Source organism: Phoca vitulina, unplaced genomic scaffold, assembly GCF_004348235.1.
Source record: "Phoca vitulina isolate PV1807 unplaced genomic scaffold, GSC_HSeal_1.0 scaffold4, whole genome shotgun sequence".
Classification (NCBI taxonomy): domain Eukaryota; kingdom Metazoa; phylum Chordata; class Mammalia; order Carnivora; family Phocidae; genus Phoca; species Phoca vitulina.
In genome coordinates, this window is record NW_022589707.1 from 9269525 (window position 1) to 9287313 (window position 17789).

At 39.7% G+C, this 17789-nt stretch overlaps 1 protein-coding gene across 7 annotated transcripts in view; it reads left to right on the plus strand.

Moving 5' to 3' along the window:
- Positions 1–17789, plus strand: part of DGKI (diacylglycerol kinase iota) — a 419897-nt gene that overhangs the window by 144927 nt on the left and 257181 nt on the right. For all 7 annotated transcript variants that reach the window (XM_032401488.1, XM_032401491.1, XM_032401494.1 and 4 more), the window contains exon 3: positions 10494–10589. In XM_032401488.1, coding sequence (XP_032257379.1) covers positions 10494–10589 — 96 coding nt within the window. The remainder of the gene's footprint in view (positions 1–10493; positions 10590–17789) is intronic.

Below are 17789 nucleotides of genomic sequence, written 5' to 3' on the forward strand. Positions count from 1 at the left end.
AAATAGTTATTATGACTTACCAGATTCTCTGTCTCACATGAGCTCATTTTCTTGGTGACTCTTCATGAACATGCACTCCAGCAGCCTGAGCATAAGCCTGCCCCTCCATGCATGTCAGGGATAGAACCCTGAATGTTGATGTGTGGAGAGTAGCCAAATCAGTCTTCACTATGGCACCTGAGCCTTCTAGTGACAATAGTAGGCACATATGGAAATTGCTATTTCCTATAGAGATTTCCTCTCTTGCTCTGTGACAGGTCATGCTCATCTTTTCAACTGAACTAATTCTGTTTATCATACTCACTTTTTGCTTTGTTTCCTCAGAGTACCTCTATCCACGGTGCACTGTCTTATAAACCTTAGAACCAAATTAGTGGGTTTTAGTTGCTTTCTTATTCTAGGTCCTCAGTTCAATTTCAGGCTCCTTGAAGGAAGGGACAGTGTTTTCTGCTTGGTTTTTCTTCTTCACAATGGAGAGCACAGCATCATAGGCCTACCCGCTATCTGGCTACAGATGTCAGGGGACAAATTGATTGCAGCTTTTCTGTTCAATCAGTGAGAAGGGGACATTTTACTGGGAGTTGACCAGCCTTAGATAATCTCCAGTTCCTGAAAGGATTGGTAGACAAAGAGTCCAAAGCTGCTTTTTGAAAAATAAATGGGTTTATGCTATTTGAATCCCAGGTAACTCTTTTAAAATCTCTTTCCTGGTATGATGCGTTGTGTTAAGTCTTAAAGCACAACAGTGGTCTGATCTCATTCCTCCCAACTTACCCCCTCTTCACCTTCACGGTGACAACCTACAGGGGCTGCTCCTGTGGGCACCATGTCATGCATATTGGCCAAGCCAGTTTGGGGGAAAACAAGCTAAATTGCCAGAAAGGGAGTAATACTCAAAAAGGAAAAAAAATATTCTCATCCCCTGGGCTGGAATCCAAGTTTCCGGTTTAGAGTGAGTTAGATCCTTCAGAAGTATGTCTGTTGTATAGATAATGTGTGTCTTCTCTTAAATGTCGCATGCCTGATTCTATGGTGGAGACTTAATTTGTACTTAGAGATTTCTTTCCGCTTTTTAGTATGATAGCAGGGAGCAAGGAGGTGGGTCTTACTCTCTCTCCACTGTTTTATAATTTGTTTTTGCCCATTACACTGCCTAAAACAACTTTCAAAGTAATGGTGGAAAAGCCATCCAGATCTTTCTTAAAGGGCATGTTGGTTTTAATGTCGATTTTAATTTCAGTTCATTTTTTTTCCTCCATCCTTGGAAAATTTCCTCCAATCCTGAGGGCTGTGGAAAATAGGTTCAACACAAACAAAGCCAGATTCTAAATCCAGACCATATTTTCTTTTCTCTAGTTGACAATGCTAAGAAAAGAAGTGCTTTCTCTTAGGCAGGTAGAAACATAACACAGTTATACACCACCTCACCACTTTGTTCAGGGACAAGATTAGGGAAACAGAGTCTTCACGCGGGATTGGGTTAAACTGGGTTATGAAACTAGGTCATCTTATCTTTAGAAACCTTGAATGAAGAGCCAGGAGGAGGCAGGTGTGTATGGGTGCGTGCGTGTGCATGTTCTCATTTCAGTCTTATTTCAGGTGGCAGGTCCTAACAAACCTGTGCCCTCAGGCCTTAGCTCTTGTACCTTCGGGTTTGGGTATTGTCCCTGATAGGGACTCTCACCTCAACATTTTCCCCACTCCCATCCCTATTTCAAAAACTGTTAAGTCAGGTTGATCAAAGTATCTGTTGGCTGAGAGGTCAGGAGAAGCTAACCAACTATAAATCAGTGGAGGCCTTGGCCCTGGTCAGCCACGTTAATAGTGGGACAGATGAAGCATGATTTCATCTACCCTCATAGTCTTTTAGTTCACCAAATTGTGAGAATTTTAAGTCACACTGGCTGCTGGGAGAGATCATAGAATCCCAGTTTCACAGGTCATTGAGAAGTGACTGGGTCTAAACTTCTGCCTCTAAGCAGGTGATTAACCAAGCTAATACTGCCCAATAAGAAATATATGTGAGCCATAAAATAATTCTGAATTTTCTAGTAGCCACATTGAAAAAAGTAAAAATAAATAGTTAATTTTAATTTTAGTACCATATTTTGTTCAACCAAATATATCAAAAAATATTACCATCTCAACATGTAATCAGTATAAAAACTATTAGTAAGGTGGTTTGCATTCTCTTTTTCACACTGAATATTCAAAGTCTGCTGTGACTTTTACATTGACAGGACATCTCAATTAGTGTTAACCACATTTCAAGTTCTCAATAGCCATATGCTTCTTGGACAGCACACAGTTAAACCATCCTAGACAAATTCTACCTATTATTATCATGAAGATTTTCAGGGAGAGACAGTTCAGAGTTCTTTTTCCTTTCTGAATTTGTAAGGACATTTACATGAGATACATCTTTATAACTTCCTTACTGTTTCAAAACATTTTTATAAGCAAGTGTCTTCCTTTTGTGTAGATTATTTGACCTCTTGTCAGTGCACTCTGTGTTATTCAAAGTCTCTAAACCTCTCCCCACCAATATACACACATATCTTTTTACCTATAACCATTACTAGGACTTTAGTAGAACTTGAGAGCAAGGAATCATATCTGTATCTATAAATCTATACCTAGATGGATCTCTACTCTTAGGTAGCTAGATCCGTCTTTATACAGATCAATCTATATAAACATATGTATATCTATAGAGACTTGTCTGAGTACTCACAGATACAGAAGAAATGTTGTCTTCATTTAGAAATGGGAGAACTATTTTTTCAGTCTGGCACAGATGGATACTCTGAGTTGTATATTGTTTGAGATGGTATTTCAAGGTGGATGTGTAGAGGAGAGAGAAGAGGTTCCTGGGTGGGGAGAATGGAAAAAACAAAAAACATGGCACCAAAGAAGGAAGATATGGCTATATTTAGAGAAGAGCGTTGATGGAAGAAAATGTACAAAGGTGAATAAAAGGAAGGTTAAGGATAGACAAATTGGTATCACTAGTGGAAGGTCTACTATGTGAGATTAAATTTGGATCTCATTTTATAAATAATAGGGCATCATTTAAGCATCCTGAGCAAGAGAGAGGCAAAAGCATAATTATGTTCTAAGGGAATTAATTTTGCAGCATTGTAAAATATCAGAGAGAATGTCAGAATTAGAGTTCAGAGCAGAAGAAACCAGGACTCAGGTTAGACATGTTCTTCAGTATATGGTAAGTAACTTGGGGGTAGATGTAGATAATGAAAGGAAATCCAGACAAAAATATGAGGCCTGTGTTAGTTGGTATAGACTAGGCTTCAATAAATAAAATACTCAAACATATAATCACCATGGAAGAGAAGTATATTTCTCCCTCATGTAACAGACCAGGACTGTTCCAGGTAGGTTGGGTGGGAGGTGGGTCCTCTTTTGCATAGTTATTCAATGCCCCAGACAGTTGCTCTTACATCTTCACCAGATGGCTTCTGAAATCATCCCAAAAGTTGACTTTTCAAGTATCCAGTGTGGAAAAAGAGCATGGAGGAAAGCCTGTGGGAGGTTTCAATGGGCCAAGTCTGAAAACAGTACATGTCACTCATGCTTATGTTCCATTGGTTAGATCTTAGTCACACGGCCATACATAATTGCAAAGGAGGCTGGGTAATAAGGTCTAGCTGTATGTCCAGGAAGAAGAAAAAAATAATTTTGGTGAATGGCTAGTAGTCTTGGCTACAAAGACCAAGGAAAGAAACTTGGATAATACCAACATCTATGGGTTAGAAGGGAAGGAAAACTGGAGAGTGTCCACCTTAAAAGTATAACTGCCAGTTATTTTACCAGCAAAGTGGGTTTATTTGGGACTAGCAGAGGAATTACAATTTGGGACATGCAAGCTATGGCAAACCATAGGTGAGTCTGGAGATCAAAGGAGAGAAATATAGAGAAAAGGAGGAGGGTGGGAGGGGCTGCTTTGAATGGAAGACCATTGGAGGAAAGCAAGAGTTCAGGGAGGTGATGATTTCTCATTGGCTGAGTTTGGTATTTTCTTATTGGCTGAGCTTGTTGCTGGGCAAGGAGAAATTCTTTCCTCCTGCTGGAGTAATAAAGTAAAAGTAAAATTCCTGTTGGGAATGCAAGGTAAGTCTCTTCCTGTTGGGGGTCTGCAATTAATGACTAGTGGTAGAGTGTGACAGCTCCCCCATCTGACCTCCTGACTCCATTTTAAATGAGGTGTCCTTTATTCAGTTTCACAAACGTAACCACAATAATAATAATAGAAACTATATTGAACATCTATTAACTTCTAATTGTAAGCAAGGCATTGAACATTATGCATTTTTCACATTTAAATATCACTAAGATCTTGTGAGTGAAGTAGAGTCATTATTACAATTTAGTGGTGAGTAAAACTGAGGTTTAGGGAGGTTAGAGAGGCCCAAGGTCATATAGCTAGTAGGTGGAAAGTCTATCTCATGTTTAATAATATTGAGCTAGAGAAGGATGAATCAGAAATGTAAGAAGAAAACCACAATGGTTCATTTGTCTGTTCTATTTTTGTGTGAATGTACCCAGCTGGATACCTTTCTGCAGAATTCGGGAGTCCTCAAGACCACCTTCATTTCTGACATCAGTTGAAGGTTTGGGAATCCCCAAGACCATACTCAAAATGTTTGATGAGTCACTAGAAGGACTCAGAATTTACTGAAAATGTTATACTCACATTTATGGCCTATTACAGTGAAAGGATACAGATTCAAATCTGCCAAGGGAAGAGGTACATGGTGCAGAGTCCAGGAGAGTTCCACAGGTGGAGCTTCAGTTATCCTCTCCCAATGGATTTGTGGACAGTGCTAACCTCTCCTAGCAACGATGTGTGACAATACATATGGCATATTGCCTATCGATCTGAACCTTGGTGTCTAGAATATTAGTTGCAGCTTGGTCATGTAGACATGGTTGATTCCTGCATGGCTGACCTTAATCTCTAGCCCCTCTGGAGGTTGAGCTGATATATGGCTCTAAGCCCCACCATAAATCATAGTTCTCTCAGACTATGTGGCATGGCTCAAGGCCCCAAGGTAAACATATACTCTTATCAGGCAGGGCATTCCAAGCACTTAGAGAGATGACCTTCCTAGACCTGAGGGCAAAGTCCAGATTTCTCTTTGGGTAAGGTTACTATAAATGTACTTTATTAGGTATCAGACAAGACAGATGTGCAAGAAAAGGATGAGGCATGGGGAAAATGTAGTCTAGCAAAAGGTATGCTTCATCATTTTTTTGCATGACTTTTTAAAAAAGGATTTTCTTCTGTTTGTGATTTTAGAAGACTGTCATGTTTCTAATTAGGCATCCATGTTTACTTCTCATAGTTTATGACTCTAGGCTAATGGACAGATAAAAATAATTATCCCTTTCTACCCCTTGGAGTTGCATATAACAAAAATGTGCATTCATTCATTTATTCATTGATTCTTAGTCTTTCATCTTTTCAAAATTTATTTGTCATCTACTATTTTCCAGGCACTAAGTTAAGTTCTGGACATTCAATATTCTTGTGGAGTTTAGAATTTCATATATGAGGAAACATTAATCAAATAATCATGCCAATGAATGGATAACTACCAACGGAGATAAATTATGGGAAGGGTACATGGTTTTATGAGAGAAACTAAAAAAATAACTTGACTTAGACTTTGGGGTGAGTGATGGCTTCTTGGAGGGAGTAACACTTGATCTGATGACCAGAAAGTGAATAGAAGTTAACCACATAGAGTCAAAATGGAGAGGAGTAAACAATCTGGATATACTAAACAGCATATGCAGTGAACAGCCTTTGATGTAGGGACATTTGAACAGAGACCTAAAAAGAAAATGAGGAAGGCACAATGTAGGTATCTCATGTAAGCAATTTTTAGTCAAGGGAACAGCCAATTCAAAGGACCTGATGTGAGAGCTTCTTTAGCCTGCTTGAGAAATAGCAAGGAGACCAGTGTGACTGCAAGTCAATGACTCAGACAGAATATGATAGAAGATGAGGTAACCAGGACAGGAAATGAGGTTGCAGACAGACAGGAAGTAAGGGAGGCACCAGGGACTAGATAGAAAAACTTTGCACTCTTCCAAGTTCATGGATAGCCTTTGAAGAGTTTTGAGCAGATCAGTGGCTTAGTCAGATTTACGTTTTAAAGCAATTACTTTCATTGCTCTGTGGAGAACAGACCATGGGGAGGCAAGACTGAAGCAGGGACACCACTTAGGGGGCTATTGGGACATTCCAAGCCAAAGATTATGGAGGATCAGGTGGTGACAGTTGAAGTGGTAGGTAATTGAGTTGCATGCCCATTTTGAAACTGGAGTCAATAACATTAGAGATGGGTAGGAGTGTGAAAGAGAGATCTAGAATGACCCCAAAGTTTTTAGTAAATATTTGCAGCTGTAAGAATGGAAATATCATTTGCTGAAAATTTAGGGAAAAGATTGGAGTAAGAGCAGATTTAAGGAGTATATCACAAACTGAGTTTTGAGACTAAAATTTTGAGATGCTTATTGGTTTCAGGTGGAGATATTGAGAGGGCAGTTTTTTTTTTATGAATCTGAAGTTCAAAGAGGAGGTTTGTACTGTATGAATAATTTGGGAGGCAACAATTAATTGATGGATTCTAAAGCCATGAGAACTAAATACAATAACCTAATGACTGGATGTGGATGGAGAAGAGTAAAGATCTGAGAATGAGCTATGGAACACCCTAATATTTAGAGTTTGGGATTATTTTTGGGAAAGGTCCAGGAAAGAAGATCATGATGGAGTGGCCATTGAGGTGCAAAAAAACAAAAGGAGTATAGTGTTTCCAGGAAGCAAGTGTCCCTGAAAGAAGGGAATGATCACCTGTATCAAAAGCCATTGATTAAGATAAAGACTGAGAATTGGCTATTGGATTTAGCCATGTAAAGTCACTGATGATCTTGACAAAAATAGTTACAGTGGAATGAGAAGGAAGAAAGCCTGATGGAGTTGGGTTCAAGAAATAATGGAGTGGAAAGAAGTAGAGGCAGCAAAAAAAGAAAACTCATTGTTGAACTTTTCCAGGAAAGGAGAACAAGTAGAAATAACTAATAGGGATGTGTGGATCCAGAAATCAAGCTACAAATAACAATTTTTTCAGCTCTTATTTATATTCAGAGTTGTGATCATAATATACAGGTAATTTTTATTTTTATTTTTATTTGACTTTACATCATGTCATTTTCCTTATGGCCAATCTTCATAATTCTTGATGACTTTATAATACTCCATTCATTCTTCTGCACTGGGCATTTGTGATGTTTCCAATTTTTGATTATACAAGGTAGAAATAAACTTCTTGATGTCAATAGTTTTTCTTCCATTAGGATTATTTCCTGAGGGTACATTCTTCAAGTAAGATTACTAGTAAGTGTATAAACATTTTAAGTTATTCTGCTGCTTCCTTAAAGGCTTGTGCATTGACTTTTCCCTTATCCCCGGGATCTATCTTGTGAACTTTGAGCCTTCTCGCTATGTATCTGTGGTTTCCTGTCTCTTTCCTTAAAATCTCTCTGGGCTACGTTATGCCTCCTCATCTCTCTTCCTCTTACTTTCTTCTCTGGTGACTGTACAAGGACAGAAAAGTATCAAATTTAATAGACCAGTCATAGACAAATTCTAGAATCTATTATCAATTAACTTGAGGGGGCAGGGCAGGGTCTGCTGGATTATGGGGTCTCAGACTCTCTGCACATTAGTCACTTCAGAACTTTGAAAACTCATGATGTCCAGGTTTTACCTCACATTAGTTAAAATAGACTCTCTGGGGATGGTGCCCAGGTATTCTTAAAAACTCACCGGTTCATTTTAATGAGCAGTCAAATTTGAGAATCAGTGGGTCAGAACCACTGTGGCAGGAAGCTTCTTGTCTGTTTTTCCCTCTTCCCTTACAAAGGACAGTCTTTCTAATCAGATCTCCACTCAAGAATGAGGTTAGCGAATGCTGGTGGCCCTGCTATGCCTGAATCTGACTCAAGGTTTATTAGTTTGGTATTTACTGTCAGTGATTTTTGACCATTTGACCCACTGCAACATTTTATTCTTCATTTTCTAAAACTGTTGGCAGGATCTTTGCTCTTTTGGTTTCCCTAATATTTGATGCTGTAATTACGTGTTTAGTTTTCATGTTCCCTGGTAGATTTTATGCCACGGGTTACCCCACTAACCCAGTGCCGGGCACCAGTGGTGTGGAATAAATGTTTATTGAATGAATTAAAGAACAACAGAATGAAAAAGATCTTATTCTATAAATAGCTATAAACTAAAGTTGGATATCAAGTTCCTAGTAATAGACTGTTTTAGATCGTGGGGATCAATTTCTTTAGGATACCTAACAAAGACAGGCCATTCATATATATATGTATTCATGTATATATGTATATATGTATGTATGTATAAGATAAATAAATAAATATATATACTGTCCTTGTCCATTCCTACCTGAAAATTTTTAGGGTCTAAACCTATAGCTGTTCTTCTCTTGCTTCTGTTGTTTTTCTGCAAGATTGACTGGGAGGTGAACCCTGTTTTCCCATTGACTTCCATAAAAAACAAATCAACATGACTTTCTACAGGGAAAAATGACCAATAGAGAAGAAAGAGTTTTGGTGAAAAGATGGTCAGTCACCCTTTGACATGGAGGGTGATGATTCTTATTAGCATTGCTTTCTTTTCTGGAATAGTTTTGAAGCACTCTGAGACATGCATGGCATGCCCCCACCTTAGAGTCTCCTTGTGCATTGTTCCTGATCCCTCAATATCTACAGAACTCATGAAATTTCTCCTGCCTCTCACTCTCACTCTTCTAAGAGTTGGTGTCACCTTTCTCAGATTGTGAAGTATCTATAACCTTTAGTTATTCTTGTCTGAAAATCATTTGTGCCTATAGGCTCCGAAAGGAAAGGTATTGTACTGGAATCTGAAGAAATATATTTATTTTAAGAAATAGATGACAGTGTATTTTTTTCAGCTTCTCTTTGGTATATGTTTCTGCTACTTCGTGTTGAGCTTTGGGATTCAGAGGGCAGTCATGTGGACATTTCTGGAGTCAGTTATTATAAAGTTGACTCATATAAGATGGACTTCTAAATTACTTGGTTATTCTATAAAGCTCCTTATTGAAGTCATTTAACAAAATACCATAGACTGGGTGGTTTAAACAACAGGAATTTATTTCTCACAGTTCTAGAGTCTGGGAAGTCCACGATCAAGGCACTGGTAGATTTGGTTCCTGGTAAGAACCCACTTCCTGGCTTGTAGATGGCTGCCTTCTTACTCTTATCTTCACATGACCTTTCCTTGGTGTATGTATGGAGAGAGAAAGATCCCTCTCATGTCTCTTCTTATTAGGGCACTAATCCCAATCATGAGGGCTCTGCCCTCATGACCTAATTACCTCTCAAAGGCTTTATCCTCAAATACTGAGGAGTAGGGCTTCAACATATGAATTTGTTCAGTCTATAACATCCCCCATGGAAAAGTGATGATATGCCCCACAGATGAACCAGACAAAAACAAGAGCAATATTCCTCAGTTCAAGTTCAGTAAACTTCATCTCTTTGTGGTTAACCCAGTCCAGTCCAGTGCTTTCCTTAATAGCTCAGAGTCCTTTTCAAGCAAATGAGCAAAATACACAATTAATACATAAATCCCTTGGGTTTCTAAGGTAGTGTGCCAGATCCTGTTTAAGAAGTATTACACTCCCCCCACCCACCCTCCCCAATGAAACAGTATGCATTCCTGAACATCAAATTGTTGCACTCATGTCACCCATCACAGCACCTGTTTGCCATCAGATGTGATTATTTATAGAAGCAGGGAAATCATTCAATTTGAGAAATTTAGAGTTATATGGGTGAAAGCCCTACTGAAGTAGGAAAAGTGTGAATTAGTAGCAATTTATTATGCTTTGAGTACACAGTGACTTAGAGTAAGTTTTAAGAAGCCTCTGCCTTAGAATATAACTTACCCATTACTGATATAAATATGTCTTCAAACAGTCTCTAAAGTACGTTAATACTACTATCCTTCTTAGCTAATTTGCTAAGTAGAGGCAGCCTTTAATAGCATTTTGATCTTGATTGTCATGGAATCTGCAGTGTTGGGCCTGGATAAATATGGCCTTACATTGAACAATTTGAGGGAGGGATTTTTCTTCATTTGTTTAATATGTTTCACAGATTACCACAACTATGGATAAAGCTTTTATAGGCCTCATGTCTGTTTTAGTGATGGCTGAGACAAAGTTTTTCTAAACACCTGTTCTGTTTCTAGAATTTTGATAGGCCCAACACCAGCTGTATTTTCAGGGGTAAAATGAGAAATGTTTAAACTCTGTGGGTGCACTTACTTTCTTGCATCCAAAAATCTAAATTTGAGATCTCTCCCCTTTATGCCTGAAAAGAAACCTGAAGTCAGGTGGGTCTTTTCCTTCCAGGAGAATGCCGTGAACGGAGAGCACCTGTGGCTGGAGACCAACGTCTCAGGAGACCTGTGTTACCTGGGAGAGGAGAACTGCCAAGTCAGATTTGCAGTGAGTGTGCTCCTCGGACCTCTGGGCTCTCACCTTCCCCGGGGAAGGCCGCCAAGCTGAGTCTTCCAGCAGCATTGAAGGGCCACCATGCCCGAATCTCCAAGGAGAGGTTTGAAAGAGCCTGTCCCTTGTGAGACAGTTGACAGTTAACATGGCTTCCGGTTTTAATGGCCTCAGGGCTTGGCTCTGCAGGTTAAACTTTGGTAGGATGTGCTATTTTCTGATGATTCCCTGGATTGGTTTTATTTGTGTGTTGGGGGTGGGGGAGAGGGTGAAGGTGCATGAGTGTTTGCTTCTGGAGGTGGTGTCTGGGTGGGGAGAGGTCTGTGTGTGGAGGAAGCGTATTGGTGGGAGGGGGCGACTTGCTTGTAGAGAGAGGAGTGTGTACGGCGGGGCGGTGTTCCTGGTGCATGAAAACGGGGAAGGTGAAACACCTGTGTGGCGGTGGGTGCGGGCCAGCAAATACAGGCATAGGTCGTTTGGTTGTGCTTCGCTTTACTGGGCTTTGCAGACACTGCGTTTTGGGGGTTTTTTTGGTTTTGTTTTTTTACAAATTAAAGGTTTGTGGCAACCCTGCCTTGACGCCATTTTTTCCAACAGCATTTGCTGACTTTGTGTCTGTGCCGCATTTTGGCAATTCTCACAGTATTTCAAACTTTCGTTATTTGTTATGGTCGTCTGTGATCGGTGATTATGACTGGCAGAGAGCAGAGATTTAATGGTTAGCTCTCGTAGCAATGAAGTATTTTTTAATTAAGGTCTGTACTTTTTTTTAGACATAATGGCATTGCACACTTAATAGACTACAGAGTAGTGTAAATAATAACTTTCCTATGCTATGCACTGGGAAGCAAAAAAAATTCATTTGACTCGTTTTATTGTGATACTTTATGAACTTGTCTGGAACTGAACCCACGATATCTCTGAGGTATGCCTGCAATTCGGATCAAGTGTGGAGGATAAAATTCTAGAAACTGGACAATTAACAGATACATTGGAATAGACGATGCTTTTTAAAATTTGCTTTGTATCCTTATTTAGAACCATCAGTTTAAATGTCAAGGTTGTCTTTATGTTTTGTGAAAAGAGCATGGTTGCCAGGCATTAAGTTGTAAGGAACTAAAATTTCATTGTTGACAAAGTGAAGTTAACATTTTTGAGTAATTCAAAATTACTGGTTTGAAAAGAGAGTAATGGGAAACCTAGAATAGTAAAGAAGAAAGAAAAAATGAGTTCTTTTATATTTGGGGAAATGGGCCTTGTAAATGGCATCTAATACATTTTTTTCTTTTTCAGTATGTTTGTTTATTACATGAAAGAAAGATTTGGGGCAAAATGCAGGGCTTTGGAATTACAAATGAATATGTTTCTACCAATGACTAATAAGGAAGAAATTGAGTTTCTGCTAAAGCTTTTAGAAAAATCTAGCCCTCAAGGACTTTTATCAGTCTGGCTGGAATTGCAAAGCTGGAGGAACAAAACTTTAAAAATTGCATTAGCTGTTCTGATGACTGGTTTATAGGTTTTGTTTGGAACCTTTCGTAAGAGTTTAGAGGACCAAGATTTGTTTGAGTGATATTAGGGATAGAGATCAGTGAAAGGCCCACCTGTACAGGGTCTCAATTTGAATCTCCCTGTTAGCAATCACTCTGCGATACTGAGAACTCCTGTCCTTTGGGCACTGGCTACCTTCTTAGAAAAAGAGAGTAGAATGAAATTATTTTAAATTTTGCTTCTAACTCGGATCTGTACTTGGGTGTTTGCATTTCTCTTAATCTTGTAAATTCAATTGATTTAAATATCAGGATTTCAACTTTATGCATATGTATTTTGAATTAAAGTATAATTGCATAAAATTTGATTAAATTAACCAAAAACCAAGAGATGCTCAGCTGTTTGGACTGAAATGCTATAAATAATGAATTAACATTAGGATCTCAGTTAATTGTGTAAACACTGGTCTTGGGATATCAGATAATATAAAATGGAAAAAATGAAAGCCAATTTTACTTGTCTGTGCTTTTGAACAATTTCTGCTATTACTGTAATGGAGTTCTGCATCATTCCCAAATTACTCCCTTTGATCCTTTCCTGGTAGTCTTTTAGGGTCAGCCACATATTACCTCTCTTGGCAAATATATACGCAGATACATATATTCTCCTAAACAGCATTGCTATCCACCAACTGATTATAACTTGGTCACCGTTATCTCTACACCAGGAAAATAACAAAGAATAAGGGAAATTGTAAGTATAAGTAAGGAGACAACAGAGGTGTGAATATTCCTGGTGCTCTTCTGAATCTTTCTCCAAATTTCATCTCCAATACTCAGCTCTGTTAACTCACTTTACAAAGTGTCTGGAAGATGAAGAGCTCTCCTCCAAAAAAAGGTTGTTGAAAGAAGGAATGAATCAGTGAGGAAGCAGAAGATCTGTTTCCTCATTATAGGCTCCTGAAGGCTCAGTTTCTTCACCTATAGAGTGGGGGTAGTGTTCGGAGCATTATATGAGATTAATGCATTGAAAGGATTTACTTGCCATAGCAACTGACACAATGAATTAAAAATGAAAAGAAAACAGAAAAGAGAGAAGCAGACAGTTCACAAAAGAACTACCAATGGCCAATATATATATATGAAAAATATTTTTAAAAGGCACCCAAAATAAAACAACTATGAGGAGTCAACGTCATGTGCCCATTAAATTAGCAAAGAATTACAAAATGATAATACCTGCTGGTTAGTTTAAGCCTAAGTGGGTATTCTCATTGTCAGCTGGTAGGAGTATAAATTGATATACAGTTGACTCTTGTACGACATGGGTTTGAACCATGTAGGTCCACTTATATGTGAAATATTTCTGATCAATACAGTATAGTACTATAAATACAGTAAATTATTTTCTCTTACGATTTTAAAAAATATTTTCTACAACTTACTGTATTATAAGCATACAGTATTTAGCATACAAAATACATGTTAATTGACTGTTTATGTTATCAGTAAGGCTTCCAGTCAAGAGCAGGCTATAGTAGTTAAGTTTTGGGGAGTCAGAATTATATATGGATTTTTGACTACACAGGGAGTTGGTGCCCCTAAACCCCACATTGTCCAAGGGTCAACTGTACTTCAGAAAATTGTCAGTATGTAGTGAAAGCATTACAAATCTAGCTCGCTCTCTTTCATTTGGGCATCATATTTGGTGGGGGGAGGGGGACATTGGCAAGAAGGAAAACACTGGAAGGAGTGTGCTCAACTTGGTTCAGGGTAAGGAACTTTGTAGTAGGAGGAAGAGTGAAATAACCTGGATTGCAAAAGAGTATTAATGAGGAGAGGTAGAGAACTGACCTCTTCCCGTGTTGAAAAACCTGCCTTGAAGAAGAGGAAAGGGTCTTGCTCTCCATAGTGAGGAAGGTAGAACTAAATTCTAGATACAGAATCCACTGACTCTAGCAGTGAATCTTATATGTATCATAAACATCACCTGGAAAACCTGTTAACAGTGTAGATTACTGTTTCTCTTCTTGCTCCAAATGCTAATTCAATATGCCAGAGTTGGACTTGGGAATCTGATTTTAACAAGCACCTCAAATAACTATGGTACAGATGGTCCACAGACTTAACTTTGAGAAATACTCTATTATAAGGAAGGACTTTAACAACCAGAGCTGTCCAGCAAGAGATCAAGGTTTCTGGAGAGAGAGGCTCAAACGATGTGTTTACCAACAACTTGGATGGCCATCTTTCAAGGATGCTGTGTGTTGTGGGGGTGCACATCTGCTTTGGGCAAGAGGTTAGGCAAGTTAATCTCCAAGAGAGCCTCCAGTTTAAATGTTCTATTTGCAGCTTTCTTAGTTGAACAACCGTTTTATAAGAAGAAAGCATGTGCAAATGGATTATGCATTATATTCTCCTTTCTTTTAATGAAGCACCTTTGAAGATAGCCAACCTGTTGAGATAAGGACCAAATTACCTTTACCAGGTACTACCTGCAGGCTTCTAAACAATGTGCAGGCAGAGCATTCGGAGGAGGAGTGAGTCCATTACCAAAGATGTGCCTTTCCCTCCTCACCTTATTTTAGCAAAGCAAATGTCATGGGTAGAAGTTAAGAGAAGGGAGAAATCAGTGTGGGTTGAGGTAGACAGAGGCGGCTTCATGGGAGTGGGGCTTGAGCACAGTTTGAAAGATGGGTAAGATTTACATAAGTGGAGTGGGGCAGGAGAACATTCAGGAAGGGAGAGGAACGTTAGCAAACTCAGAGACCGGAACAAGTGTTGAACAAGGGAGGAGGCGATCATCAGACATGCATGAGCACACCAGAGGGCATGTGCTAGGTAAGAATGGAAAAAAGGACAGATGGGGGCTGTGTGTGTCCATGTCTTCCAAACTGAAACTTGGAGTGCATGTTATAAATGCCTGTGTGCTTAGGAACCATGGCCATATAATAAATCGTCTAAAGCAAGACCATTTTGAGGGTGAAAGAAGCTGCTGGTAGTAAGGTGCCATAACATTAAGTATAAACCAGAACTGCATCAGGGACACTGAGACAGTCACCCTAACTTATAGGGACATTGCAATAGTCTCTTTAAAACCAAAGCTGTCCTGCAAATCCAGGACTTCCTGCTACCATATGGACTGATATTTGGGGCTGGTATTGGAGGGTATTGAAAGCAAGGCAGTGACGTCATAAGGACACAAAGACATTTGTAGGAGAGTTTGCTCCAGAGCCTTGGGGCTGAACCAGATGACCTTTAAAATCCTTCATCTTCTGCATTTCTCTAGTGGCAACATTTAATACTGTAGAACGTCTGTGAGCAGAAATTTAATGGGATTAAAGTTGTTCCTAAATCAGTGACAGTCCCAAAATTAGTAACTGTTTCTTTTTCTGGAGGAGAAAGGGATGCAGCAGTAATGAAATTGGAGCAGAAGGATCACTGTTTCCCGACACAATTATGGGGGGGATAAAACTGAAAATTCCAACTAGGACCACTGTCGTTTGGTGCTATTTATTGAGGTGGACATTTCTTCATTCATTTATTCTGTAAGTGTTACGGGCTGGGTACCAGTCCCAGAAACTGTAGACAGTGTTGAGAGTGACCGTTAAGTGGAAATGACAGTATCACAGTTCGGTAGATACACTGTAGAAACCCTTGTCGTGCTTTGTTGATAGTATATACAAAGATGTTGGCTTCTAAAGAAATTAGAATAATCTGATCATTATCAATAATCAATAGAGCACATACTAGTGCACACCTATTTTTACACTGAAATGACACTTGCCTACATTGATATGTTGATGCACACAACCGTAGTCACGGTCCACAACCTGCCTCTATAGACGTAGACAGAGATAGGCAGTGTGGGATATGGGAAAGAAATGGATCTTGTGAGACTGACCTGGGTTTGAAAACCTGCTGTTCGTTCCATCTGTGTAGAGTGAACTTTGGACAAATTTCACCTATTTTGCCTCCGTTTCCTGATTTAAAATATTGTCATTAAGATCAGCCTCACTGGTTCTTATTGCTGGATGAGAATTGTGAACTTATAAACACTTTTTATTTTTTAAAGTGGTTGATCCCAGTCTGGATCTACCACATCAGAATCTCTTGGGTGGCACGGGGTGTGAATATGTTAAAACCACAAAATAACTCCATAGGTGACTCTCTGCTGTCATACATAGGTGCAGGAGGCCCCTGTTCTACTTCATGAAGAGTGTCAGGACCCAGTGAAGGGGACTGTATATAGTGGCTGTTATGGGTTGAATTGTGTACCTCCAAAAGATGCTGAAGTCCTAATCCCCAGTACCTCAGATTATGACATTATTTGGAAATAGGGCTGTTGCAGAGATGATTAGTTAAGTTGCCTGCTCCAGTATGACAAATGGACTTCTAAGAAGAGGAGGACATACAGAAATACACAGGGAAGGAGGCAGAGACTGAAGTGAGAGAGCTGTAGCCCAAGGAACACCAAGGACTGCAGGCTGTCTCATCAGAAACTGGGAGAGAAGCATGGGACAGATTCTCCCTCCGAGTCCTCAGAAGGATATCAACCCTGTGGATACCTTGATTTCAGATGTCTAGCCCCCAGAACTGTAAGCTCATATATTTCCATTGTTTTAAGCTACCCACTTTGTGGGATTTGATTAGGGCAGCCCCAGGAAACACATGCAGTAGCTGTCCTATATAAGGCGACTAATTTGGCCACATGGATACCTCCGCAAGGCTCACAGATGGGCATACACCCAGAGGTCTATTGCAAACAGCCCTGGCTGAAGATTTCATTGAGACATTTGTGGCTTCCTGGATAAGTGAGCAGACAGGCAGGGAGGCGCCCGCAGCTGAGTGAGAACTGTGGGAAAGAGAGTAGTTAGACGTTAGGTGAGTGAGAACGTGTAGGTTGGGTGAGAGAAAAAAGGAGCTGTCAGACTTCAGAGCGCTGTTACCAGATATCTTTTCTATTTTTAAATGGGCTTATGTCACCTTGTGTTTGTGGGTAGGCTAATGGGTACTGTTTTCCTTTTGTTACTGTTTTCTTCAAGCATTTTGCTTTAATCTTTTCCTTGTGGGTAAAGTTTGGCAAAAATGGCCACCCCACCTGCCCTTTATTCTAAGGTGTCTTCCAATATTGCTGGAAGCTTAACAAATAGAGTTGTTTTTTTTTTAAGATTTTTTATTTTTTATTTGACAGAGAGAGAGAGTACAAGCAGGGGGAGCGGCAGGCAAAGGGAGAGGGAGAAGCAAGCTCCCCGCTCAGCAGAGAGCCTGATGTGGGGCTCGATCCCAGGACCCTGGGACCATGACCTGAGCCAAAGGCAGACGCTTAACTGTCTGAGCCACCCAGGCACCCCAAAATAGAGTTTTCTTGAGTAAATGAATGAATTGCATTAGGGAGGCCATGTGATGTGGGGGTGGGGGGTGTGGCGAGTGAGGAATCACGCAGATCTAGAGACAAATAGATGTCGATCAAAATCCTAGCTCTGCCCGGCTCTCTGAGTCCCAGGTCCTTCTGTAAAATGGCGGTGATTGTATCTGCCTCTCAGAATTGGTAGAGGGATTAAGTTAGTCGACAAACATTAATGTCCTTTCTTGTTTTCTCCTGTCCCTACTTATATTTCAATGTCGTCAAACTAAATGAGCTAATGAGTAGTTTGGTTGGACTTTGCTCTCAACAAGACCTTGTGTTTGGGATTCTTCTGCTAAC